The sequence below is a fragment of the Esox lucius genome, chromosome 8 (genome assembly GCF_011004845.1).
Source record: "Esox lucius isolate fEsoLuc1 chromosome 8, fEsoLuc1.pri, whole genome shotgun sequence".
NCBI classification, from domain to species: Eukaryota; Metazoa; Chordata; class Actinopteri; order Esociformes; family Esocidae; genus Esox; species Esox lucius.
This window is the reverse complement of record NC_047576.1, coordinates 25602552-25629478: the sequence shown is the minus strand read 5'-3', so window position 1 is coordinate 25629478 and position 26927 is coordinate 25602552. Positions and strand designations below refer to the sequence as shown.

At 43.0% G+C, this 26927-nt stretch overlaps 3 protein-coding genes across 6 annotated transcripts in view; 1 reads left to right on the top strand and 2 right to left on the bottom strand.

Moving 5' to 3' along the window:
• The window catches only part of arhgap39 (Rho GTPase activating protein 39), a 97535-nt gene extending 89027 nt beyond the window's left edge, over positions 1-8508 (bottom strand). For 3 of the 4 annotated variants that reach the window (XM_010897833.5, XM_010897835.5, XM_010897836.5), the window contains exon 1: positions 8289-8507. In XM_010897833.5, coding sequence (XP_010896135.2) covers positions 8289-8299 — 11 coding nt within the window. In that variant the 5' untranslated portion in view covers positions 8300-8507. Of the gene's footprint in view, positions 1-8288 lie in introns of all 4 variants that reach the window. The other variant, XM_010897834.5, reaches the window with a different exon arrangement.
• A 1745-nt stretch (positions 8509-10253) lies between these two features.
• Positions 10254-20277, top strand: mcm3l (MCM3 minichromosome maintenance deficient 3 (S. cerevisiae), like). The gene is made up of 17 exons (XM_010897837.3): positions 10254-10791; positions 10894-11006; positions 11754-11962; positions 12277-12407; positions 12733-12971; positions 13143-13251; positions 13525-13678; positions 14071-14202; positions 14345-14553; positions 17047-17221; positions 18133-18256; positions 18523-18673; positions 18903-19043; positions 19171-19268; positions 19510-19598; positions 19720-19795; positions 19966-20277. Exons 1-17 carry the CDS (start codon positions 10714-10716, stop codon positions 20177-20179), a joined length of 2442 nt encoding a protein of 813 aa, XP_010896139.1. The 5' UTR covers positions 10254-10713; the 3' UTR covers positions 20180-20277.
• An 85-nt stretch (positions 20278-20362) lies between these two features.
• Positions 20363-26217, bottom strand: mep1b (meprin A, beta). Its single transcript, XM_010897838.4, has 14 exons — positions 26091-26217; positions 25889-25919; positions 25511-25567; positions 25385-25428; positions 25181-25259; positions 24943-25060; positions 24661-24839; positions 23798-24016; positions 23109-23261; positions 22560-22781; positions 22072-22328; positions 21632-21839; positions 21232-21408; positions 20363-20930 (listed from the first exon to the last, which is right to left on the bottom strand). Exons 1-14 carry the CDS (start codon positions 26136-26138, stop codon positions 20683-20685), a joined length of 2040 nt encoding a protein of 679 aa, XP_010896140.2. The 5' UTR covers positions 26139-26217; the 3' UTR covers positions 20363-20682.
• Between the last annotated feature and the right edge of the window lie 710 nt (positions 26218-26927).

Genomic DNA, 26927 nt, shown 5'->3' with positions numbered 1-26927 from the left:
GTCAGAGTATAACTTCTACCATGAAAACTACAATATAATCAGAAGAGACGACAAAAAACAAACAATGCATGTATACAAGGTTTGCTCTCCGTTCAGTTTCACTGTTCACATATGCATGGACATGCCTGCTTTACGCAGTTCCAGCTAATGAACTTGGTTAGGGTATGGTAATTACTGCATGGTAATTACGTATTACGGTAATTCTCATTACAGCATTGTTACCTTAGGTTGCTATTTCTTTACCAAGACATATTGTGTTTTCTGAAGAAAAAGAAAATAGAGTTAATGATTTTATGGTCTTTAAAACATTTTAACGTTTAAATGCTCACTTCTCTAGTTAGTGCATTCACCTTTTGGATAGCAGGTTTCAGTGGGACAACATCAAGTAAGTTTTGATATGAATGGTCAGAGGAGCTACCTGTTTACACCCTTTTTAACTACTGTGAAACTGTTTTACTATAAAAAACCAACAGAAAAATGTAACATTAACCCTGAAGAGAGTTCCCCAGGAAGAGGAAGCATCAGGTTCTAACAACTAAATGAAGCAAACGGACGGGAAAGGTTTAAAAAACCTGAGGAGGCATGACAGTAGTTGTGCTAAGAGCGTTACTTAACTTAATTTCATTACACTTCACAAGCGAATGACTTCATAAGCGAATGTGTATTCCTCCAAAATGAATCACCATAATATAATCTAAGTGTGATTATAGTCATCGTGAGCTGCGTAGGTGGATCCCCTAATGGGTTACCCACCCAATCCCCTCTTCCCTCCCAATGTCTCTAAATGCATTGTGCGAGGGCTTGATTGGCAGGTGAGAGGAGGCGGGATTGGTGTAGGACTGGGGGGGATGGGAAGGTAGGGGTGAAAAGGGGAACTGGTTAATTCTGTACAAATGACAATGTCCCTTTCACCTCCCAACACCGTCTCGCTCCACTGCCCCACCGGCACCCCTGATGGAGGGGCTGACAGCCTCCTGTGTGTGTGTCATGTTAGGCTGATTGGTTCTTCAACAGCAGTGTGGCTAATTAAACAAGCCCTCGAGACTCGACCGCCCAGTGCCCACGCCTCCCCCCCTCACAACGCAACACCCTGTCTTTTTCTCTCTCACTTCATTTCTCTTTCTCCCTCCTTCTTCTATCCCTCCCCCATCACTAAATGAAGCCTGTCACGCTCACATAACACCTTCATCTCTGGCTGCTTGGTGATTCACATCAAGCCATTGACCAGCATGCAGTCCGTCCTCTCAGCCAGGCACACCAGCCCACTCACATACCCTCGCCAGATACACACTAAAGATCATGTCTAGGTTACACAGATAAAAGAAAGTCGAGAGCAAACAACATTTATGAGATGTCTTTTCCCGGCTCAATGCATGGTCGAGTTAATTCACAGCCGGGCAGCGTCTGGTGGCTAAACATTCACTATGTTACTGATAGATCGTGCCTTTTGGGTCAAAGTTGGGAATCAAATATTCTAGTAAGATTCCAACAAGTTTAGGTTGTGCACTTTATAGGACATTTTTGTAATATTGGTTGAAAGAATTCAGGTATTTGGAATGTTTGCACATTAATGACGCATTATTGTAATCCTTAAAAGGAAACGTAAATGGCTTTTTTGGAACATCCATGAGCTTTATGGGCAATGCTTTTCCCAATTCAAATGGGATGCATCTTTCATTTGATCTTTACTGTTTTGAAAAAATATAAATTATATATTAGAAATGTCTAAACATAGATTTTTTGGGGTTTAATAGGGAAACTCACCCTAATGCTTAATGCATACATGTAACTCTAACCCAAATCTTAAACCTAATTTAAACCCTAAACCTGAAATCAAACCCTAACCCTAAATTTAACCCAAAGTCATAAGAAGCATCTTGTCAAAGTGAGTACTGGCCAAAAGTGCTCAATTTATTTTCTTTGTTATACAATTGTAGCGAGGACCGACGGCAGTGAAAGAACACACACACACAGTTACACACACACAAACACACACACACACACACGGAAACAGCAGTAAATGGAACATGACAAGAGCTCAAGGGGAGCAGGAGAAGGGAGGCTGAGCAAGCAGAAGTTAGGGATGAGATAAATAGAGAAAATGTGGAAAAATAAAATACACAAAGGGGGAAAAATAGAAAATGAAGACAGGTGGAGTCCAATCAAGTGGTAGAGTAAATCTCAAAGATGATCAAAAGACACAGGATGCATGTAAGCTCAATTAGGAGTGTCTGAATAGCCTACTTATCTACATGAGATGCTTCTGTTATTCATTTACAATTAATTGCCACAAATTTCTAAAACCTTGTCTTTGCTTTGTGTAGGTATTTATAAATATTAGAAATTCAGTCCATAAGACAACATAATCTGGAGAAAGCAGAGGGGGCTGGAATAATCCCCGAAAGCACTGTTCATTGGCTGAGACGTTAAACATAATGAAACCATATTTTGTCTCTTACGAACCCAAAGTTTGAAGTGAGCTTAAAGGATGCGTGGCGGAACACTCCCACCCCAGTACTGACTGTAGTCTTCATCTGAGTCATTGAGCAGACTCTCTCCTCCAGAGACACTTACATTTATCTATGAGAACATTTTAACTACTAGACTGACTCCTCATGCTATTGTGCAAACTGGGGTAAAAACCCCCTCGTGTCAACATGCCGGGCTGGCCGCCGAGAACAGAGAATGGCTCTATTCTCTTCCTCCCAGTGGTCTCTTTAGATGCTCTGTCTCACTGGGCTGCTCTGAATCCGTGGGTGGAGTGGCCACTCAGTGGCAGGCAGAAGACAGACAGTGAATCACACTGAAGTATCTAGCCTTGCTGCTCAACAGGGGGTTAGACCATGACAAGGAAGAGGGCAACTGGAAACCAGATACTGGATCTTCCACGTACAACAAACTCCTGGGCAATACTTTCAAAACCTGCGTTAACTGATGGCAACAAATGGCAAATTATTTGTTAATTAACTCCAATCAGTTAGAGAACCAATGCCCCTCTATGGTTGTGATTTCTGGGGTTCACTTACCATGCACAAATTCACAAAATGGAGAAACATCATGCAGAATATCTCAAAAGTACCCTGAGCACAAAGCAAACCCACAAATAATGCGAAAAAAATAAGGATTAGGACAACACCCACTAATTATTGAAATCCAGAAAGGATGAACATTTCGCATCCACTTAAAGGACATTCATTTTTCAAACCATCCATAAAAAAGCCTTCATGTATCCAGAGGTTAACCTAGAGTAGTTTCCTAAGGTGGCTGGCCTTCAGGCTCTGTCCACAAATCCAACCTGTCCCCACAGAGTCCCAGGATGGCAACACAAGTGCCACAACAAACTATGACAAAACAAACAGAGGCAAAATGGAAATAATCATAAACAGAACCAATGGAAATGCCACCATAAACAGAGAGTAGCTGCAGTACATAATGGTAGATTTCCTGCCAAATATGACTGACCCAAAAATTATCCAAACCATGCCTATGCACAGAGAGAAAGGCCACAATGGGCGGACTGGCCCTTGAGAGACAACAGGCTATACAGTATGTACAGTACCCTGCCCACAAAATGATGTGGAAACACAACTTCCTAATACAGGAATTCTGTTCCTAATCTACTATTCGCACATTGCTCCACTATATAGCTAATATAAATTAGAAATGTATTTCTGTGTTTTGAGTTTTGTTCATTTAAGATATATTAATGCTGTGGAGCCTACAATAAAGGTTTGCACTTTTGCTAATTCTTATTGACATATTGTTAATTATGGCTTTGGCAATGTAGACAAATGTTTCCCATGCCAAACAATCTCTTCTGAATTTAACTTGAGAGACTGAGAGAAGACTCTAATGGAGAGAACTCAAATATAGAGCATAGCCTGGCTACATACAGGGGATGGGATGGACAGAGAGATGGGAGAATACAAGAGGGAGGTTTGGAGGTAACAGGAGAGAAGACAGCAGACGAGGAGAATGAGAGACAGAAGGAACTACAGCCACAAACAGATGATTGTTTCCGGAGCTTTTCCGACATCTCAATGGAGCCATGGGGGGTTGGGGGGGCCAGATTGGAGGGGCCGAAAAAATTCCGCTGCAGATTTAAAAAGGAACACATGGTGTGAGAAGAATGGAATGGGGAGGGGGGAGACAGAAAGATAGGGAGACAGAGAGGAGGAGAGGGGGGGAGAGGGGTAAATTCAATGGGAGATGAGCAGCCTTGGGGGCGGGAGAGAGGGTCAATGATGTGCCCTCTCTTTTCTCTGACGCTCTCCTGTCTCTAAAGCCCCTCTCCTTTTGCTCCTTCTGACACCAAGAGAGGTACACACTACAATGACACACACACACACACACACTAGATAAGGGCCTGCCAACCAGTCCCGAGTCCTTGGGACATAGTGTGTCTGCTGACAGCGCTGCCAGCAGCAAAGGACCCAGCTGTCTGCAGCCAGATATACCCATAGTCCATGGGACCTTTCACTGATGCCCCCGTTTCCACTTTGCTTTCTTTCTCACCAACTTCCCTCACACTTCTAGCCCCTGCAATACACACACACACAACACACAAACCCTAACACAGATTAAGGGGTCCCCAAAGACAGCTCTTGAGACAAACACATTTACACACTAATCCCATTACACTGAGAAAAGGCCTTCTCTTCTCTCTCTCTTCATACGCTGACCGTGTCGATGCCAGTCAATATGAGTAGGAAAGTGGTTTGGCTTTCTCTCCCTCCATCCCTCACCCCCTCTATCAGTCGATACTCCTCAATCCCTCTAGTTCTCCCTCTCTTGCTCCATCCCCTAAATGTCAATGTCAGTCAATAGCCCATTCCCGCTCCAATCCGATTCAGATGTAAGCCTGGACTAGCTGCACTGCTTCCATGACTGTTCAGAGCCTGAAGCCAGGATTCATTTAGTCTGAAAATGAAAGGACAACATGCGCGTTTACGCCGTCCCATCCCTGGCGCCTCCATCCTCCTCCACCCATCGACACGACCCGTCCCTCTATCACACGTCCCGCCCATGTTCCCCCCGCCTGTCCAGTGTTCCTCCATCACACTTTATATCTTCCAAACGACCCACCCCCTCCCGGGCCATCGACCCACAGCTATGAGTGTGTGTGTGTGTGTGTGGGTGGGTGTGTGTGTGTCAGGGACACAGAGGAGAAGGGAATAGCCTTACATCAGGATAATAGGACAGAGGGGGGAAAACAGAAGGACCCGGGGAGAGGAAGAAAGGGACGGAGAGAACGAGAAAAAAGAAAAGAAGGACTAAATCACAGACTAACGCAGCAACATTGACTGAGCAAGTCTCACATCTTACTCCAATGTCCTTGAGGTGATGTGGTACCCCCCCCCACACACACACACATTACAAACAGGCTCTGTGAGACTCACATGTAGGGTATCTATATGTCTATCAGCAGACAAAGGTGGGCCGGTAATAATGGTGTGCTGCACAGCGGCCGTGTCAATGGAAGCAACTGGTTAAGGTTTCACAGGGCAATAGAGATGATCAGACATGAGGATGTGGATTGGCTCATTAGGGAACATCTTAACGGAGAACAGATGCGTCATATGTTCCCAAGTAGACACACTGATACACACAAATAGACACACTGACCAGCCTACAGTACTATTACTTCCAGCATTATCCACAGTAAAATAGACTGCGGACATGGTGGCCCTCTCCCGAAGATGAAAATGGTGTCTTTCCGGAAGTGATAGGACTTTTTATTGTCAGTCTGACTTCATTGTATGTGACACATTTATTTCAGAACGCTATTATTGCATTATAATCCGTTGGTTTGGCCCTGTGTGTGGTAGTTCAGCTTTAGAGGGCTACTTGAATCAATTTGAACATTAGAAGGACGGGGGTGCTCACACACAATACGGTTTAAAGCCACAGGCAGTCCTGCATGAGTCAGTCCACTGCTCGAAGACTCACATTATTCTACATAAAGTCAAGACAGGTAGAACGAAAGACTGTGTGTGTGTGGGGGACGGACGACATAGAGACATACAGCCCTGCCAGACAGACAGACGGACAGACAGCCATGACCAGACAGACAGACACGCCAGTCCGCCGGCCTTGCTCTCCTGACTGTGCTGGAAGATATAAATATTTCACCCACTGCATGTGTTGTTGGTGAAACACGCGAGCCCCTCCCCTCTGTCTCTTAGCTCTCCTCACCAGATCGAATGTCTGACTGCAGGGCCTTGGGTGGTGTCAGTGGAGAAACATGGCTTCTCCACACGTACGTGATTGTGAATGGCTCAATTGGATACTTAGTGAGCACGGTTCAAAACAACCTATCTATACCACAGTGAAACCATCCAAACAGGCCATTCATGCATAAACGTTACCTTGGATATAATTGCGTAAAACGGCAGGATGCAGCATAACTACAGCAAGAGACCCCTCTGGAGTCGGATTTCATGTGGTGAATGGAGGCTGCCGTAGAGAAAAAAAACGACAGGTGCGTAGCAACCAGCGTGGTTGGAAAAGAAAAGGGGAGCAGCACGCCATAAGGACGGGGAGAGGAGAGGCTGTAAGAGTGAGGGAGAAATTAAGCAGCTGTACGGGTGCTGGTATAAACGCCGGTCTCGCAGATGCTGATGCTCCGTGAGCCTGAATTCAACCCTCCCACTCAAACAATTAGGAGTGTATATTGGAAAAGGAACGTTGGCACACAGGCTACTGAAAACAGCAGCACCTGTCTTTTCATAAAGGATAAATTCTACTTCGTGGCGGATATCTGTCCCCTGAGCGACTCGGAATGCACATGAATAGGTTGCAATGTGGGTACAGCAGAAAAGGCTACTCGGTCTACAGAAGATGTTGCCAACCTTTTTCGGTTACTGTAAAACCAACTGAATATTGCTCTCCCGGGAGTACTGCTTAAGTACATTTTTAAGAACTAATTTACAGTATTTCACCGTGAGGTTATAGGCTACCCAAACTTGCCATAGAGTACATAACCCTGATTGATCCACTATTTAGCCTAGGCTTGCTAATGCTGCTGCCGAGGGACCAATGCCGTGATCAAGCAAGGTACAGCCCACTTTGCTTCGTCCAGTTAGCAAAGTAATACGCAATTAAATACAATTAATCTCAGCGTTACAAACTGTACCCACAAGCCACCGACAATTTTATGCATTCACCTTATTAAACTGTGACATAACCACGCTCAATTCTGCACAAGCGAGCCAGTAGGCTGTGTCCACAGAGGTCTCCTTCCCTCCCAGGTCCCCGAGTCTCATTCTGCAGCTGCGGGTGACAGATGTGAAAGCACGAATAGGAACCAGTGCGAGGTCACACTCTGTTTGATAAACAATCTCGAATTTGCATAATATTCCATGCCCTCACGATAAAAATGACAGTTGTCATTTACATACGAATGAATGACCCCTGCAACACAAATGTAATAGGTATCAATTATTAATTCTGCCTGGTGGGCTTGTTAAGGAAGATAATGGGCAGGTTTTGCGCTCTGTACTCGTCCAACATTTTCTGCATTCCATGAATATAACCTCGCTAAACACACTCAAAGGCAGGTAAGGGAGTGTAGGGCGTGCTCTTATTGTATTTCCACTTAAGCAGGAGTTTTTATATTTTATTTGCTGACATCTGACAGAGCGAGTGGAAAAAATGTTGTTTACGGTTATAATCGTGATATTTACTAGTTTCTTCTTCCTTCAGATTTGGTTGCTGGCTTGCTAGCTGCCGCAGCGCGCGCCTCCATCACGGATGGGGGTGAAAATGCAAAGAGAACATTGGGATAAACCCTAAAACGCTCACCCTGCCAACTACCCATCCTATCGCCGTATAAAAATGATACTAATGAGTAATATCCCAGCTGTGTCTCAGGGAAAGCAAATGAACTAGAAAACAGACTATAGGTTTTTGTCTTGCCAGGTCAGATTTCAGGTGCATTCGCAGGGATGCAACACCCTCGCAGATGATGCTCGTGTCGCTGGACCTTAAGTTGCAGACACTGAATAGGAAAAGTCATAGAGCAACACCTTAAAGATAGCCAACAGGATTTACAATGGCACATACACAAATAAACTGACCGAGACGAGAGATATGGTAGCTTAGATGACTTCCCGGTAACGTTGACTAGCTACTGTAGCTAGCTAAAAAGAAAAACCAGTAGAGCTATATACACTGTATTTGCCTCAGCTCATGTCTAGCTAGCTCGCCAACGAACAAGCATCACTAGCTAAGAATCCATTAAACACACCAGCGATTGGAAAACGTGCTGCAAATCATATAAGCCTTACCTGTCTGCCATTTTCCCGGTCGTTCCCAATTACAATCCTTTACGAATAATCACAACGTCACCCATGTTGCCAAAATCGCTCTCGACGCTGTCAACGAACTAGTCGCTCCTTCCTCTATGGAATAGTATGCACGCACTCTTTCCAAGCACGCACTGGCTCTCCGATTCTCCGTCACCGACCTGATGTCACACAGTTTCAACCGAAAACGCACGAACTGCGTTTCCATAGCAGCACGGTAATGTCAGAATCCCAAGCCCTGAAATAAGAAATTGTCTTACAAATCCCCCAGCAGTCTAAACTCCACACCAAGACATCCACATATCCATATTACAGGGATCGGAACCAGATCGACCTCAACAACCCCTTTGCCCTACAAGTCCAGTTTCCTGTCCTTCGTGACCGACTAGTTGAGGAATAATTTGTGAAAATGCAGTTTTGTTCTTTCTTTTAAAAAGGGGCTTTACAATAGGCAAGAACATTGGCACTCTTATCTGAACAGCTGGTAGAATATCTTATTTTTTTCTTTCTAATGTCCTGCAATACTAAGAACATGGCAAACGCTATGCTCTTAATGTCAAACATGGTGACAGATTTTCCAGCTTTTATTTAGGTGGTCAAAATACTAAAAACTACTAAAAACAAAAATGGTTTTATTATAATGATCTTTATTATAATAATCCTCTCACATTACAGATTTCATTCGTTCTACTTAATTCCTTTAGGTATATGGCTGGTATTATGTTTACATTGTTTATTTGAAATAGCATATTTGGGTTGCATTGTTTTGCTTCACAAATGAAATATTTCCTTCCATTCTTGTCAGAAGTTTGATTGGCAGGGGTAAGGCAATTTCTCTCCAATCATCCAGCATCCAGCTGAGAAGGTTAACCTTCTCTCTCTGGGATGTCCTTCTCAGACTAGTATGCTGCCAACTACTGGATACATCTCTCAGGAAAAGGTTAAACAGTAACTCTTGAACCATTCAAACTAGAGGGACCAAACCAACGTTCACCATCACTAGTACATCTTGTTTAATAAACAGGCTTCAGCTCAGCCAATACATGGCGCGATGGCCGAAATATAATTGGCAAATAGAACTTGTCTAAGTGCCTGGACAATGTGTGGGAAACATCCATGTGTGCAGCTATATCGGAAGATGGCTTGGTAGGATGTTGGCCCCTTCTTTGGTCCTACGACACTGCACATCCCATTGAGTTGCTTTGTCATTGTGTGGGACAATTTTAGGTTTCACCATTCAGGAATGGTTTTGGGCCAATCCCCAATCCTCATTTCCTGACCCCTATTCCTGCCTGCATACCCTTAATTCCTCAACACTGTTCAGGAAAGTTCACAATTTAGATAGAAAGTATTTTACAGCAATCCTCAAGAACGTGCCTCTCTCCTTTTTAGGCCGTGGATTCGCCATTACAAAAACAAAAAATGTGCAATAAAAGTTACGTTTTTGCATTGATGATTATTAAGAAATGTCTTCAGTGATCATAGTTGATTATGAGATAGAAATTCAGGAAATTCATTTCAGTCACGTATGAAGGGTAGGGTTTGGCCTTGTGAAAACGGTGTAACATACTATAATAGATTACTTTCAGCACTTCAGTCTTTTTGAAACATTGTTATGCATTGCTTGCTCTTGGATTAGCTTGTTGTTACAGTAATTTAATTGAGAGGATTGCATCATGTTTTGATGACATCTCCGATGTAGGCCTACTCATTCTATTTCACAAATTACTTGGTGGTTGGATCAGTTGTTTTTAATGTAATGTTACAAGTGAGATCAGTTTGGCGTTGTGTACTGAGTATTCTAAAATAACCTAATTCGTTTGAAAATAGCACCAAAACAGTCGGTGCAAATAGTCATGTAATGGAGTGGGAAGTGTCAACGCAGCCCCCTCTAGTGGTCTTAAGGATTAGAGACAACTCCAAATCAGCCTTATTTGCCAACTGCGATTGGCTTAGTTCCCAGTGCTCTTTTTGTCTAATCATAATTATAAATCTCCAACGTAAAACTCCTTTATTCTGCGCTGTATAGTATTTTTGGTACTTAAACAAAAATAATACATTAAGACTCCGTGTGGGCGTCTGCACTGATCGGAAAGAAGCTGGATAGCTGAAAGCAAACCCTTAAAGACCCACCACATTGTTTTCATCTATCCTATTTTTCTTCTAATTAGTTGAAATTAAGGACAATCGACGAGGGATGAAGGCCCAAACACTGAAAAGGAGAATCAGAAAGGGAAACATGCCGAACCATTGAGATAGCCTAATTAGTAGCGTGAAAAAACACCTGTAGATTCCTCGGCCCATCACACCTGCACCTTTGATTATGCCATCCCGAATCTGAATACCACATCAGACCCCAGTAACTGGAGAAAGACGGAACGGTGTGGCCGACTGGTCAGGTATTGTAATGGACAGCATAGGCGGGTTTGAGGATCTTGAACTTAGAGAGGCACAGAGAGAATACCTGGACTTTCTGGATGATGATGTAAGTGCAGAAAACTCAATATGTTAAATGAAAATCAGTTAATAATACAATTGTAAAGCTCGAGCAAAAATATTATAAAAAACGTGGTTCTTTGTATTCTAGCAAGACCAAGGAGTTTATCATGAGAAGGTCAGAAGTATGGTGTCAGAAAATCGCTGCCGCCTCATTGTGAACATCAACGAACTAAGGAGGCGGAACGAGAAACGCGCCAAAGCGTGAGTAGCCTATTCAAGTTAGGTTGTGTTCCACAGGCACGAAGTATATAATTCCCACCTATTACTGTATTTGGATTAGTGGGTATTTGAATACTTCATAAAATATTAAAAGAGGGGTGTCAACGTCTACCGCCTGGATAGGGCTCACACGCCCCCTCCCCCCGACCGTTCAGGAAATTGAACTGTCATTCATTTTCCTCTTAGACATTTTAAAATTGCTGGTTGTCATCCTTCCGAATGTTGTATAGTTAGAAAACAACCTAGGTGTTGAGCTATTCATTTAATACAAACGGCTTCTCCATGAGAAAATGTTCACATTTTACTCTACATTCCTAGAGGTTTACCAAATTCAACTCACTCCTTTGACCCCATACACAACTCCAAGTAACAATGAACTGCAATTACTTGATGGGTGTATTCTAGAAGTTATCCTACACACTTTGTTGCATCCTCTGGTTAGGGTTGGGTATAAAATTACATTTTAAGATTGTTGAAATAAGGATTTAGCCATTATTATGACTTGGTGACAGTGGTAGCTAGAGATGACCAATCAAAGGAAACTGACATTTTAAATTGTGTACATTTAATTAATGACCGTTAAAAGCATAAATGTATGGAGTATTTACTTCCACTCCCTGCCAAGAGTTGTTGTTATCTTCTGTTTCACTCTTCAACTCACACCTTGTTGGAGAGCAAGATATAGTACTGAGTGTCTTGGTATTGACATTTAATTGCCCTTTTTCTCAGCCTGCTGAAAGATGCCTTTAGTGAACTTGGTGCTTTCCAAAGAGCTCTGAAAGACTTGGTGGCATCCATTGATGCCACCTACGCTAAGCAGTTTGAGGAGTTCCATGTGGGGTTTGAGGGAAGCTTCGGAACCAAGCACGTATCCCCTCGAACACTCACATCAAGATATCTCGGGAACTTGGTTTGTGTCGAAGGCATTGTGACTAAGTGTAAGTAGGTACTCTAATGCGTTTGACCTATTCAGTTTTAATTTGATGAACTTACTGATTGATTAACAATATTGACCAAAACATGCATCTGGGTTTCTCAAAGTTCGCCTACAAAATTGCACAGAGTGGTCTAGCTGTCTCTGGAGCACAGAACCTTGCGATGTGGGTTATGTCTGGCTCACTGCTGTATCTCCCCACTACCGAAGTATACATTAAAGCATAAACATGCCCACGCTTCATTTTAAATGACACTGCTGCAATTCTAGTCAACTGTGAATTCAACTAACGAGCATCATGTTCCTTCATCATGGCAGGTTCTCTAGTGAGGCCCAAGATCACCCGGAGTGTCCATTATTGTCCAGCCACCAAGAAGACCTTGGAGAGGAAATACACTGACCTGACCTCCCTGGATGCTTTCCCTTCCAGCACCATATACCCTACCAAGGTGTGCCCATGAGCATAAATCAGAGGTGTCAAACCGGTTCCACGGGGGGCCGAGTGTCTGCAGGTTTTTGCTCTCTCTTTGTACTTGATTGGTTAATTAGGTCACTGATTGGTTAGTTTCTACCCTCACCTGGTTGTGTAGGTATGAACTAGGAACCAATTTATAGGAAAAACCAAAAACCTGCAGACACTCGGCCCTTTGTGGAACCGGTTCGACACCTGTGGCATAAATGAAGGTGCAATTCCAAGTAGCATTTTACACCTATGCACCTAGCTACCACGTTTGGGCTACATGCAGACACTGACCCCTTCCTTCGGCTCTCTAGGACGAAGAGAACAACCCCCTAGAGACAGAGTTTGGGCTGTGCACCTATAAGGACCACCAGACTCTGACCATCCAGGAAATGCCAGAGAAGGCCCCTGCTGGTCAGCTTCCCCGCTCTGTGGACGTCATTGCTAACGATGACCTGGTGGACACAGTGAAACCAGGCGACCGTGTTCAGTTGGTGGGGATCTACCGCTGCCTGCCTGCAAAACAAGGTGGCTTCACATCTGGGACCTTCAGGTGAACAGTTATGGGGGCTGATGTGTTTAAGTTGCACTTTAGAATTGTTCTGAACAAGGGTTGGGATTGTCTGTTTCAATTCAGGAAACGTACAAAAAGCTGAGTTTTAATTTATTAAAAATGTAGTTTAGTTTGTGTCCTCCACTCAGCATTCCGTTTTGTCTATCGCAGGACAATTTTACTCACTAACAATGTGAAGCGGATGAGTAAAGAAATGGTTCCAGCATTTTCCGCTGGAGATATTAACAAGATCAAGAAGTTCTGTAAAGCCCATTCTACAGTAAGTCATTCAGTAGAGTCCATTGAACTTTGGGAAACGTTACTTCTTAATGTTGTGATTGGACCATTTCACTTACAACAGGTGTTATAGGCCATATGAACAGCGTGGTTTTGCCCCTTGGCATACAGATGTGACATTTTGTCTACAGAAAGAGGTGTGGTTGCTCTGCTACTGTGAGTTGAGGTGGATCGACCAAAACATGATTTTTCTTTAGAATGTTGATGTACAGTACCATTTTTATGACTGAGTTTCTTTGTCATGACTGTTTTTCAGGATGTGTTTGAGTATCTTAGCAACTCATTGGCTCCCAGTATCCATGGTCATGAGTACATTAAGAAGGCCATCCTTTGTCTGCTGCTGGGTGGCAATGAGACCAACCTGGAGAACGGGACCCGTATCCGTGGTGATATCAACATACTGCTGATAGGTCAGTCAGTCAACCCCTACTACTGATTGGTTGGAAACATTAGTAAGAGTGGTCGTTCCTAGTCCTGATTTCACCCATCACATGGAGATCTGTCGTTCTGCACATGAGCTAAACAGCTGACCTTATTTGCTCCTCCACCGATGTAACATCCCCCCCAGGTCCTTGCTGTAAATAAGAATTTATTCTTAATCATCTTATGGGTTCAATTGCGGAGAAAATAAAATCAGTGGGGGACATCCCCTTGAGCCATGGCCTTAGCTTTAATCCAGTCCTTTCAAATCCATTATGGAAAGTGTGGAAATGAACACTTTGCTCAAAGGGCTGGCCAGTGCATTGTACCCGAACATGCTGTAGAGTCTCTAATGTGGTGATGTTACATGTCATCTGGTCAGGAGACCCGTCAGTGGCTAAGTCCCAGCTCTTGCGCTATGTTCTACATACTGCTCCACGGGCCATAGCCACGACAGGACGGGGGTCATCCGGTGTGGGTCTGACTGCTGCCGTCACCACTGACCAGGAAACCGGTATAGAACCCAGTTTATTTTTATAATGCAGTTGTATACTGTACATCTAAATGCCTCCCTCTGAAAACCCACACATTTACTGCGGAACATGGAAGCTTCTCTTCATGCCCCTATCTCAAGGCCTCTGTCGCTCCCTGTCCAGGCGAACGGCGGCTGGAGGCTGGGGCCATGGTACTGGCTGACCGAGGGGTCGTGTGCATCGATGAGTTTGACAAGATGTCCGACATGGACCGCACTGCCATCCATGAGGTCATGGAGCAGGGCCGCGTCACCATCGCCAAGGCGGGCATAATGGCCCGGCTCAACGCACGCTGCAGCGTGCTAGCCGCCGCTAACCCTGTCTATGGAAGGGTGAGAGCCACATCAACTTCCTGTTTGTAAGGGGAATACACACCACTGTCTTTGGGTCCCCAGGGTCAGGATTAGGAAATCCTAGTGCTAACTTTTAAATCTACAGGTGCTGGTCATATAATTAGAATATCATGAAATAGTTGATTTATTTCAGTATTTCCATTAAAAAAGTAAAACTTGTATAATGTATACATTCATTCCACACAGACTGATTTATTTCAAGTGTTTATTTCTTTTAATTTTGATGATTATAACTGACAACTAACGAAAACCCCAAATTCAGAGAATTAGAATATTGTGAAAAGGTTATTAATATTAAAGACACCTGGTGCCACACTCTAATCAGCTAATTAACTCAAAACACCTGCAAAGGCCTTTAAATGGTCTCTCAGTCTAGTTCTGTAGGCTACACAATCATGGGAAAGACTGCTGATTTGACAGCTGTCCAAAAGACGACCTTTGACAAATTGCACAAGGAGGGCAAGACACAAAAGGTCATTGCTAAAGAGGCTGGCTGTTCACAGAGCTGTGTCCAAGCACATTAATAGAGAGGTGAATGGAAGGAAAAGATGTGGTAGGAAAAAGTGTAAAAGCAATAGGGATAACCGCACCCTGGAGAGGATTGTGAAACAACCCAGTCAAAAATGTGGGGGAGATTCACAAAGAGTGGACTGTAGCTGGAGTCAGTGCTTCAAGAACCACCACGCACAGACGTATGCAAGACATGGGTTTCAGCTGTCGCATTCCTTGTGTCAAGCCACTCTTGAACAAGACAGCGTCAGAAGCGTCTTGTCTGGGCTAAAGACAAAAAGGACTGGACTGCTGCTGAGTTATGTTCTCTGATGAAAGTACATTTTGCATTCCTTTGGAAATCATGGTTCCAGAGTCTGGAGGAAGAGAGGAGAGGCACAGAATCCACGTTGCTTGAAGTCCAGTGTAAAGTTTCCACAGTCAGTGAATGTTTGGGGTGCCATGTCATCTGCTGGTGTTGGTCCACTGTATTTTCTGAGGTCCAAGGTCAACGCAGCAGTCTACCAGGAAGTTTTAGAGCACTTCATGCTTCCTGCTGCTGACCAACTTTATGGAGATGCAGATTTCATTTTCCAACAGGACTTGGCACCTGCACACAGTGCCAAAGCTACCAGTACCTGGTTTAAGGACCATGTTCTTAATTGGCCAGCAAACTCGCCTGACCTTAACCCTATAGAAAATCTATGGGGTATTGTGAAGAGGAAGATGCGATACGCCAGACACAACAATGCAGAAGAGCTGAATGCCACTATCAGAGCAACTTGGGCTCTCATAACACCTGAGCAGTGCCACAGACTGATCGACTCCATGCCATGCCACATTGCTGCAGTAATTCCGGCAAAAGGAGCCCCAACTAAGTATTGAGTGCTGTACATGCTCATACTTTTCATGTTCATATTTTTCAGTTGGCCAACATTTCTAAAAATCATTTTTTTGTATTGGTCTTAAGTAATATTCAAATTTTCGGAGATACTGAATTTGGGATTTTCATTAGTTGTCCGTTATAATCATCACAATTAAAATAAATAAACATTAGAAATATATCTGTCTGTGTAATGAATGAATATAATATACAAATTTCACTTTTTGAATGGAATTACTGACATAAATCAACTTTTTAATGATATTCTAATTATATGATCAACACCTGTAATTCTAGAAGTGTGTCATAGCCACTTGTGAATAATCCTTCCCAGTAACTTGAAGTAATCACTTTTCCTCACAGCTTTCTTTGAGTGCTTTAATCGGGATTGACCTGGGAAAAGGCTTTGTGTAGATTTACAGTTGTTGATTACATTGAAAGTAACATTTGTAGATCATTGATTCTGGTAAGTTCCTTTTAGAGACTGATGTGCCCTGAAGGCAGAAATTGTGATTTGTTGACTTGGAGATGACTGAGCATACATCCATGCAACTCTGAAGTAACTCAGTTGAAGATTACATTTAAAACAGTTGAGGTTAGGGTGGAGGTTATGGTAAGAATTTAGGTAGTGGATTAATCCTGGACAAACGTGTTCCTGTTTGAAATGTAAGATCCGTCCTCTACATTGTGTCAACCAATTATATTATGAACATCCAGTATGTTTGGGGAAGTAAATCTCCAACCTTGTCCCCAGGCTATTGTGCAAATATGTGCATGTTAATATTATAATTTTAGTGCATGTTGTGGCATCAAATGGAGCGGTGTTACTGACATTTATCATCTATACACTTACATCCCAGTTTAGCCTGAGACCAACTAAATTATACTATAGAGAAGCAAACCAGCTAATGGTTTAGAAAGCTTTTTATTACAATGAACAAGTTTTAATGGAATAAGAACTGTTCTGCCCCAAGTGTTCCACCAGGCATTCCTTACCTTTTTTTACCAGTGTCTGGGAACAAGATGAGAACCCTCACAAGCATCACTTTTTAACACTGTTTTTCTCTCTCTGATAACTGTTCTCTCTCCCCTCCTTACAGTACGATCAGTATAAGACTCCCATGGAGAACATTGGTCTGCAGGACTCTCTGCTGTCTCGGTTCGACCTGCTCTTCATTGTTCTGGATCAGATGGATGCAGACAGTGACAGAGAGATCTCTGAGCATGTTCTACGAATGCACCGCTACCGACCACCGGGGGAGCAAGAGGGAACAGGTGGGACACACCCATTCTTTTTTATTGCTTGAGCACTTGTTTATGCAATATTTAAGTTTTGTTGACACGCAGTCCAAACTGAAACACTGTTGGCCAATAATTACAAATTTCATTTGCACAATGCACTAAGACACAATATTAAATGAGACAAGTAAAAAAAAATATAATAATAATACAACTACATCAAGCATACAAATCTCATGAAATGTTCAAACAAATCATCACACAAACTGAAAAGCTTTAATCTCCAGGAACAAAAGGCTTTAAATATTTTTCCTTCTATTTTGTACTTACACTGGGCCAAATATGTAGTTTCATAGTTGTAGTTATCTTTACACCTCTTATGAATGTTGCCAATTCCAGGCCAGTTGCAAGAACTAAACTACCATCTACAAATGCTGTTACTTCAGTGAATCAAAATAAAATACACCAAGCTAATGAATGCTAAAATATAAAATTTTAATTACACATGTTTCTCTAGTGTGGTACATCACTGTAACCAAAGTTATTTAAGGGAGTAGTTTGTCTCAGAGGTGACCAAAGGAATTAATTTAGTTTAACATGATTTACTCAACTGAGTATATTTTGTAGAGTTGTTGTTTGGCAATGGCTTTGCTTTCACACAATGTCAATGTCACATTACAGTCAATGCTAAATGACTGTTTTGCAAAAAAGGAATACTGCTGCACTTAGTAGGTTATAGTTAACGAAGAAAATCTTGAGGCCAGTTTTATTAAGTATCCTACGAATCAAGACAAACTGTAATACACCATCTTCATGGGGACACAACAGCTCATGAACAATTTAAGATTTCACATTCAAACCAAATCAGTTGCCTGGACTACTCCGTCATTATCTGAAGTATTGGCTGATATTTTGGTAAACCTCTGATTTGTTTGTCCCTCATGCAGCCATGCCCTTAGGCAGTACCGTGGATGTGTTTGCTACAGAGGACCCCAACCTCAACAAGGCGGCTGAACAGGAACTCCAGATCTATGAGAAGAAGAACAGTATCCTGCATGGGCACCGAAACAAGTACCATGCAAAATCTCATGTCATGTTGGGGGATTTTTATGCTTTGTTCAGACATACGGCAGTAGTACACAGTATCAGAGAGGCAGAACACTGGACCCCCCTAGGACACAATGTCATTTTACTCACTAAAATATCCAGCACCTAAATGTCACTGTAATTCACTCAAACATGATTGACGCACTTCTGCTCTTAAAGACCCTTCCCCTTACCTCTCTGAGTCACTGGCTTTAACTCTTTTTAAAACGCTGTCTACCATCCTTATCCAGACAGAAGACTGTTACCATGGAGTTCATCAAGAAGTACATCCACATGGCTAAGCTGTTGAAGCCGATTCTGACCCAGGAGGCCTCCGATCACATAGCAGAGGAGTACGCCAAGCTCCGGAGCCATGAACAAGTCAACTCTGAATCCGCTAGGGTCAGTGTGAACCTTCCATCCATTAGCTGGCACTTCTAGTAGCCTGGATATCAAGACAGAAAACCTGGATTTAAAGCAGAAAATCCAGACTTCCATATTCAGCTAGATCCTAAGTTTCCCCATGTCTTTCCCATGTCTAATCTTGTGTACTTAAATCATCTCCTGTATGTAACGGCCCATGAAGCTTGTTTTGAGACCTTGGTTTTGTTCCTTTCGTCGACTTCCGCAGACAATGCCGGTGACAGCGAGAGCGCTGGAGACGATGATCCGATTGGCCACGGCCCATGCTAAGGCGCGCATGAGCAAGACCACAGACCTGGCCGACACAGAGGCTGCCATGGAGCTCGTTCAGTTCGCCTACTTTAAAAAGGTGACTGAACAGTCGGACGTGGTATAAAACCGCTCGTCACTGTTGCTTTGAGACAAAGTAGTGTGTAGGTTCTGCATATGGTTAGATTTGAATAGTTGTTGCTGTGTATATGGTCCTGCCCATTCAGATTCTGGAGAAGGTAAAGAGGAGGAAAGTTGTGGAGGATGACATGGATGTGACCCTGAGCCAGAGCCAAGAGGTGTCCAGCCAGCGTACAAGCACCAGGTCTGTGCTGGAGTCGAAAGGATCTGAAACGGAATGCTTGTAATGGATCAATTGAGCGGCTGAGATCCTAATTAAATAACTTGCACAGGAGAAATTTGATCCTTGAATAGCACTTATCCTGAGAGCCTTTATAAAGCCAGGACCTGAGCTCAAAGACACACAGACAGGGGAGAGGAGTTGTATCAAGGTCTGAATAATCCTTCATGGCTACCTTTTCCTGTGTCCTTTCCTTCATGACCAGGAAGCGTACTCGTGCAGGGAAGGAAAACATGGATGGGACAGATGCCGGGGCTGAGTCTGACCCTTATGACTTTGAGCACGAGGAACAAAGTAAGACGCGTGCATATGCACACTCTCTCTGTGGTGTTGAAGTGTTGCTCAATCTACTTCCTTGGGAAAATACTTTGGTGCATTAGAGTGATACATATTCATGCCTCTTTCTCCCCCATAGCCCAGTCCATTCTTAAACCCAAGCCTGCTGCCTCTCAGACCCTGAAGAAACCAGGACAGGCCATCAGTCAGGACCGGTAAGTCCCCCCTGAACACCTCATTCAGTAGCTTCTACTGTCTACCAGTGGTCACTGGAAGTACTGCATCCTTTTATTGCATTCATCCCGACTTCATGATTTATTTATTTTTATCAATGTTTACTTGTAAACCTCCATGATAGGATTGTGTTCTGACCCCTTCTCTACAGACTGAAGCTGTTTAAGGCTGCTCTGATGAAGGCCTTTCAGACCATGAGGTCCCAATCTGTGGCAGTGACTGAACTCCTAACCCTGATCAATAAGACCACACTCAGTCAGGAGGACCAGGAGGGGTTTGATGAACAAGAGGTGGAGAAGCTACTGGGTCGCATGCAGGATGACAACCAGGTCATGATGTCCGAGGGCATGGTCTTCCTCATTTAGAGCTGCTGTAACCCAATATATTGGCCAGTCAACCATGGTCCAGATGTCTGTTCTTCTAAGGGTCATGATATGACATAATAAATGTCTTGAGCATTAAACGTTGTCCTGACTTTGTTAGAAAATTGTTTTTGAAAGAGATTTTTAATGCAGTGTTTATGGTGGTTGTTTTAACTGGCAATATATGGAGGCAAAACTGAAGTCTGTTTCAGAAAATATATCAAAGCTCAATTTCATGTATAATCATACAATTTATTTTTCTTTTTGTCAGACTTTATTTTCACTGTGTATTTTTCTCTAACAAAAACATCACTCACATATCTGTGAGCGTTTTGAATGTAATGGATGCACTGATAGTTGTAGCTAAACATTTTCCATATATTAATAGATGTATGGTTTACATTTCTTGTTAGAAATTGAGACAGTCAATTATCAGACTATTGTAGGTCCTGGGATGTTTTTCTACTAGTACTCTCAACAACCTGCTGATGAAAACCTGCTGTCCCTCACATCTGTATATCTGTGTTCTCCACATCGATCACGTCTCTATCGGTTTCCTGCTGTCGCCTGTTGGATCTCCGGATGTACACCACACTTGCTAAGACAACCACAAACACGGCTGCTGCCAAGGACGTGGACACTGCCATCACCACTGTGGAGGTGTCTGTGGTCTCCTGACTGGATGACATGGCGCTCTTAAATGGAGGCGCTGCAGAACGAGGGCGGGGTTGGCTCTCGAGCAGGCCAGACACATCTGTGGAGAGGTTGAAGAGGGGGTTATGGTGAGAGAGCAACATGAGTCTAGCACCAGATCAGTTTGGATAGGAAAGTCTATGACTTGGGTTAGGAATGGTTTGGTTAATACTGGGTTATTAAAGTCCATAGAAGGGTTTATACTAGTTTAGGAATATCTATGACATGGATAATACTGGGTTAGGAATGTCTTTGACATGGATTATACTGAGTTAGGAATGTCCGTAGAAGGGATCATAGTAGGTTAGGAATGTCTTTTATGGTTAAGAGCCTCAACCAACAATAGGAATGTAACACCTTACCCTCCACACTGAGGAGGAAAATGGCATCGTCTCCTTTGATGAAGTTCCTGCTCTTCATCCTGCTGTGGGTGAGGAAGCTGCTGGTGCCGCTACCGGGCCCAAGGTAGAACCTACTGCCATCTGAACCAGTCACCAGACTGCCCACCTTACGAGGGTTGTCCCAGTAGAACTCATTACCTGAGGGAGAGTGGGATAATGTGCAGTGACATGTAGTACAGCACAACAACCGACTCCATAAAAGTCTAATGGAACCGTGTGGTCGGTTTCCTCCGAGCCACTGTAGGCCTGACATTTAGTCTCTGCTCTCGACTCCGCACTCTACTCAGAATGTCGGACCTGGCAGTTCCTACGAAGGACTCTGGCAATGCTGTCAGTGGGTGCTTCGGGGAAGCGTTCTCACCATCTGAGGACAACTTGCTGGGGTCGGTGGTGATCATGCGATGGTTGGACATCCTCCGCCTGATGTCTGGGTTCTGATCCATCAGGGCCACTGTGGCCTGTTGCCATGGGCACGGCCAGGTGAGGGTGTCGTCGTTAGGGCCGGAGGTCAAGTGGAAATACATGGCCAGGCTCCCTGGGCTGCTGCGGCCGTTGATGTACACACTCACCTACATGGTACCATTTTCAACGCAAAGGAAAACAGACATCAGGGCCAGTTTTGGGTGTCACCCCTTTGTTGTTTGATCCAGCGTGGAGGACGGCAAGTAGCCAGCGTGACAAACGAAAGTAAGCAAATTCTTCCATAAACCAAGAGTAAGATTGCTCATTTGTTAAATATTTGAACATTTCCATAAATAATGACATGTCAGAATATTCACGTGATGTGACCTCGACCCTCACCACGTAGGAATAGCCAGCGGGGGACAGGAAGCGCGGGCTGTAGATCTTTACGCCCGTCGGTGTGGTTGCTAGGAGATCGGTGAAGCCACGGATGCGCCAGGTGTGGTGCGGGCAGGTTGTCTCTGATAGGTTGATGTCGTCCAATGAAAGCCCTCCGGTGGAGGCCGCCTTCCCCTTTATACCCTCGAACACGACGCGGAACTTCATCTTCGCGTCCAGAGTCACGTGGTACAATTCCCAGGAGTCTCTTACTCCACCTGTAGGACAGAAGGAACTGCTGACCATCCACACAAAGCCTGGCCTTCTGCTTTTCATTCAAAAACACAGACTGATTTAGACCTGGGTCAGGAGCTGGCCTCTATCCCTTCATGGGTAGAACAGAAAACCAGTGGTGGCATGAACCATGTAAGCTAAGTTGTGATTAACCCACCTCTGTACTGTAGAAAACACAGTACCGTGGTAGCATGTTTTTATTTATGGTACTGAACCTGTAATGTCGATTTTCTGGATGAGTCTCCGTTTTCCTTGGGGGTTGGCTTCATCATACTCTCGAACCCACACGTTCAATTGATCATCTTTTCCCCCATTGTTATAGAGGTAGAACTGCAGGCACTGAGACCCTCGCTCGGGGTAGAACAGACGGCTCTCCAGGAGTGCCAGGTCGCCATGGTTACCCGACACTGTGCTGAAGTGCATGAAATACCCTTTTCCTGAAAATATTGAGATAAACGGTTCATGCTCAAATTTATGATGGAAACTTTAATTGTTTTCCATTTTATGGAAAGGTGATATCAGTATAATCATTACGGCGCTATCGTGTACTTTGTTCAATGTAATAATCCTTTGAGAACTAATCAACCAAAGATTAGTTAACACTCAAACAAACAGGTTTAAAGAGGGCGTTGACCTTCATGGCTGTTCTTTTATCACTTTAGGAGAGCAGCACTGTAGTTGTGCCAGAATAGTGTCCTGATTGGAAGGTTACACTTGGACTATGGTCCCTGGACCTGTTGTTGTTTGCATGTGAGGCACCTTACCCTCACAGTGACTCATGTCGGTGTAGTCCGTGTTGGGTCCCCCAGTCACGCTGTGTCGGTGGTCCCACTGAGCCACCCCACCCGGACCCTGGATCATCCCACAGATATTCTCCTTTTCAAAGCTGCATGAGTCCAGGAACGTTGATGATGTTGCTGTGAAGAGAGAGAGAGAGAGAGAGACGGGGTGACAGGAAGTCAGCATTCCTCAGAGATAGTGTTTCCATAAAAAGTCAGAAAATGTATTACCAATACAATTTCTCTAATCAATTGTACTTGGTGAATATTATTTATTGATAAAGTAGAAAAAGTATGTGTAAACAAATTGTATTTAGCCTTGTTATAGGCAATAAATCAAAATGTTGAAAATGTGATGATGCAGCTCAAAACATTATCAGTCACCCAGTTCGGACAACTCCGCTTATGGAAGGAATTTAGCTTCCATATGCTGTTTTCAACCCTCTAAATGCATAAAAACATAACATATGGAAAAAAACATTTAACTTCACCAAATGCCATTGGTTGACATGATTAAATGCTAAACCGAATAGGTTTCATTTTTAATTGGTTGTACAAATCAGTCGAATGGGCAGGTTGAGGTGAGTGTTAAAGGGTTAATTTAAGGTAAATCTATAACTCCTTTGCTGTAGTAAGTAATTCACTGGCTGACTGACAGACAGGTGAGGACTTACTGCAGTTGTAGAGCCTGTTGACCTTCAGCAGGTCACTGTCGCTAAACTCCATACGTTGGCCAATCACATCCATGAAGCTCGGTATCTTAGTGACGATGGAGGGCTGTGAACCAATGTTGAAGGCTGTTTTGCTGTAGTGCATCACGGAGCCATAGTCATAAGGCACATTTAGGGCACTCGACTCTGTCTCCCCGTGGATCAGGAAGTTGTGTTCTTTTCCTTAAAAAGATCATTAAATGTTTAGTATCAGTTTTGTTGTTGACAGAACACCCCGTTTGATTGATGTCTTCAGGAAAAACATAGAGACAGTGAGGCTATATGATCTCTCACATACACTATAATATATTGTAAATTATAATATATACTCTGGATTAATTATTGCTTCATTTGTAAATTATAATATATACTGTGGATTCATTATTGCTTCATTTGTAAATGATAATATATACTATGGATTCAAAATTGCTTCATTTGTAAATGATAATATATACTATAGATTCATTATTGCTTCATTTGTAAATGATAATATATACTATGGATTCATTATTGCTTCATTTGTAAATGATAATATATACTATGGATTCATTATTGCTTCATTTGTAAATGATAATATATACTATGGATTCATTAATGCTTCATTTGTAAATGATAAAATTTACTATGGATTCCTTATTGCTTCATTTGTAAATGATAATATATACTATGGATTCATTATTGCTTCATTTGTAAATGATAATATATACTATGGGTTCATTATTGCTTCATTTGTAAATGATAATATATAATATGGATTCATTATTGCTTCATTTGTAAATGATAATATATACTATGGGTTCATTATTGCTTCATTTGTAAATGTTTACCTTGTTCAATGCGGTCCCACATGATGTCGACATAGTCATCACGGTCAGCTCGGGACTGCTCATGCCATAGACCCAGAGCATGCAGAAACTCATGCTCAACAGTTGCCAAACGGTCGCAGTTATTACCAATAGACAACTTCTGCTTCCCCTCCTGCCGATTACCTACTGAGGAGAAGCATCTGAAGAGGAGTGAGAGACAAATGGATGGGGAGGTGATGAAGTGAGTGAGAACAAAAGACAAATTATCTTCTAATATTGCCTTCTGATTGTGTGTGCGCTCACCCACTGCCTTTGAACACAGAAATATAGTTCTTCTCTCCCTTCCATGGTACGAAGTTAATGCATGTTTTCAATCTGTACTGCTCAAAAGCCTTCAGAATCACACCCTTGGCATTTATATCTACACACACACACACACGCACAAATATTATAGCAAGTGGCATTTAGTCACACTGATATAAACGTATCTGTCAAACTGATTTGAGGAAAGCTATATTTTAAGTATTGTATTATCTCTAACCCAGACTGTCCTCCAGGTAGTATGGTACTGAATGAGGCCAGCGATACTGCTCCCCTAGGATGGTATTTTTACTGTCGACCTAAAGAGAGACCCAAACAATCAGATCAGTCAGACACAACATGGTGATCACTGCTGACCACATGTTATTGGCAGGCTATGTGAAATCCATATCATTCGAGTAAAAGTAAAGATGACCATATTCACCTCATCCATCACAATGTCACCCTCCATCAAATCCAACCCGGCTTCTGCAAAAGGACACTGGTGTCAGACAAGCATCACACAGAGACTCGGTACATACGTGTGATCCCGTTAAACCACCTTACAAACCTCTGTTGATGTCAAAGATATCCCAGTCATGTCCGTGTCCCTCATCCACGTCTATCTCTGCAAACAAATCAGGTGTAAATCAGGTGTAAATCAGGTGTAAATCAGCCGCTACAAACCCCTGCTTGACATCCTGAGCAGCACCAGGAGCCACAGTGACAGGCAGCTCAGGGGCGACAGCTCACCTAGCAGTTTGAGGATGTTGAATCAAATCCCCAAGCCAACGAAGTGAAAAAAGACATTGTTCTGTCCTTGAGACAGCCAACCCTAATTGCCACCACCTTTTTTCGATTTGGACAGGTAAAAGGCGAAGGAACGTTTTATTCAGTCGACGTGTTAATATATGAATAGTTGTGAGCAACTGCAAGAGGTTTCACTCACCTGTTTCGCCTGTGAGCTTTGATGCTGCTGCCTTCACCAGGAAAAAAAGAAGTAAACGCATAAATTAACAAGAAGTAAAAACAGCGCCAGGTCTGCATCTGACTGGGAAGTGATCACAAATACTATAAATAGCACCAGACACATTTGTCTAGAGTAAATGCAATTAGGTATTGTCACATAAGGGACTGAATGGGAAACATACCAAGCACCAGAGCATACAGAATACCAGAACAATCCTTTTAGAAACCATGGCTCAAAGACAAATCAGCTGCACCAGACAGAGGGGAGACAAGGGGGCAAAGACCACCAACATGCAGAAATCCTCACCAGCCCAGGACTAACCTGAATATGTGTTGGCTGTGTTTATATAGATGCTGATCAAAATGCAATGCTTGCAGAATGTGGCAGATAAAGTAAATAAATAACATATATGTAAGATAAAAGATTGCTGTTACATTTATTATGATAGATTGTTCAAGAGTCCGTCATTAGCTTATGTAAGTAGTCAAGGACACAAAGGGGAAAATCTTCGGGCCCTCAGACGGCACTGCATTAAAAACAGACACAATTCTGTAGTGTAAATCATTGCATGGGCTCAGGAACACTTCTAAAAACCATTGTCTGTAAACACAATTTGTCGCTGTACCACAAATACAAGTTAAAACTTTACCATGCACAGAATAAACAGATATAAACAAGATCCAGAACCGCCACCTTCTCTGGGTCCAAGGTCATTTAAGATTGATTGGAAGTGGAAAACTGTCCTGTAGTCTGACTAATCAAAATGTGCAATAATTTTTGGGAATCATGGATACCACGTATGCCAGGCTAAAGAGGAGAGGCACCATCCAGCTTCTTAGCAGCGCACAGTTCATATAACAAAAATACGACAAATGAGACCCTGAAGTGTTGAGCAGCTGAAATCCTAGAACAAGCAAGAACAGGAATACATTTCAAAACTGCAACAATAGTTCTCTTCAGACCAAATGCTTACAAAGTATTGTTGAAATGATAAAAACTTCCCTGTCCCAACCTTTTT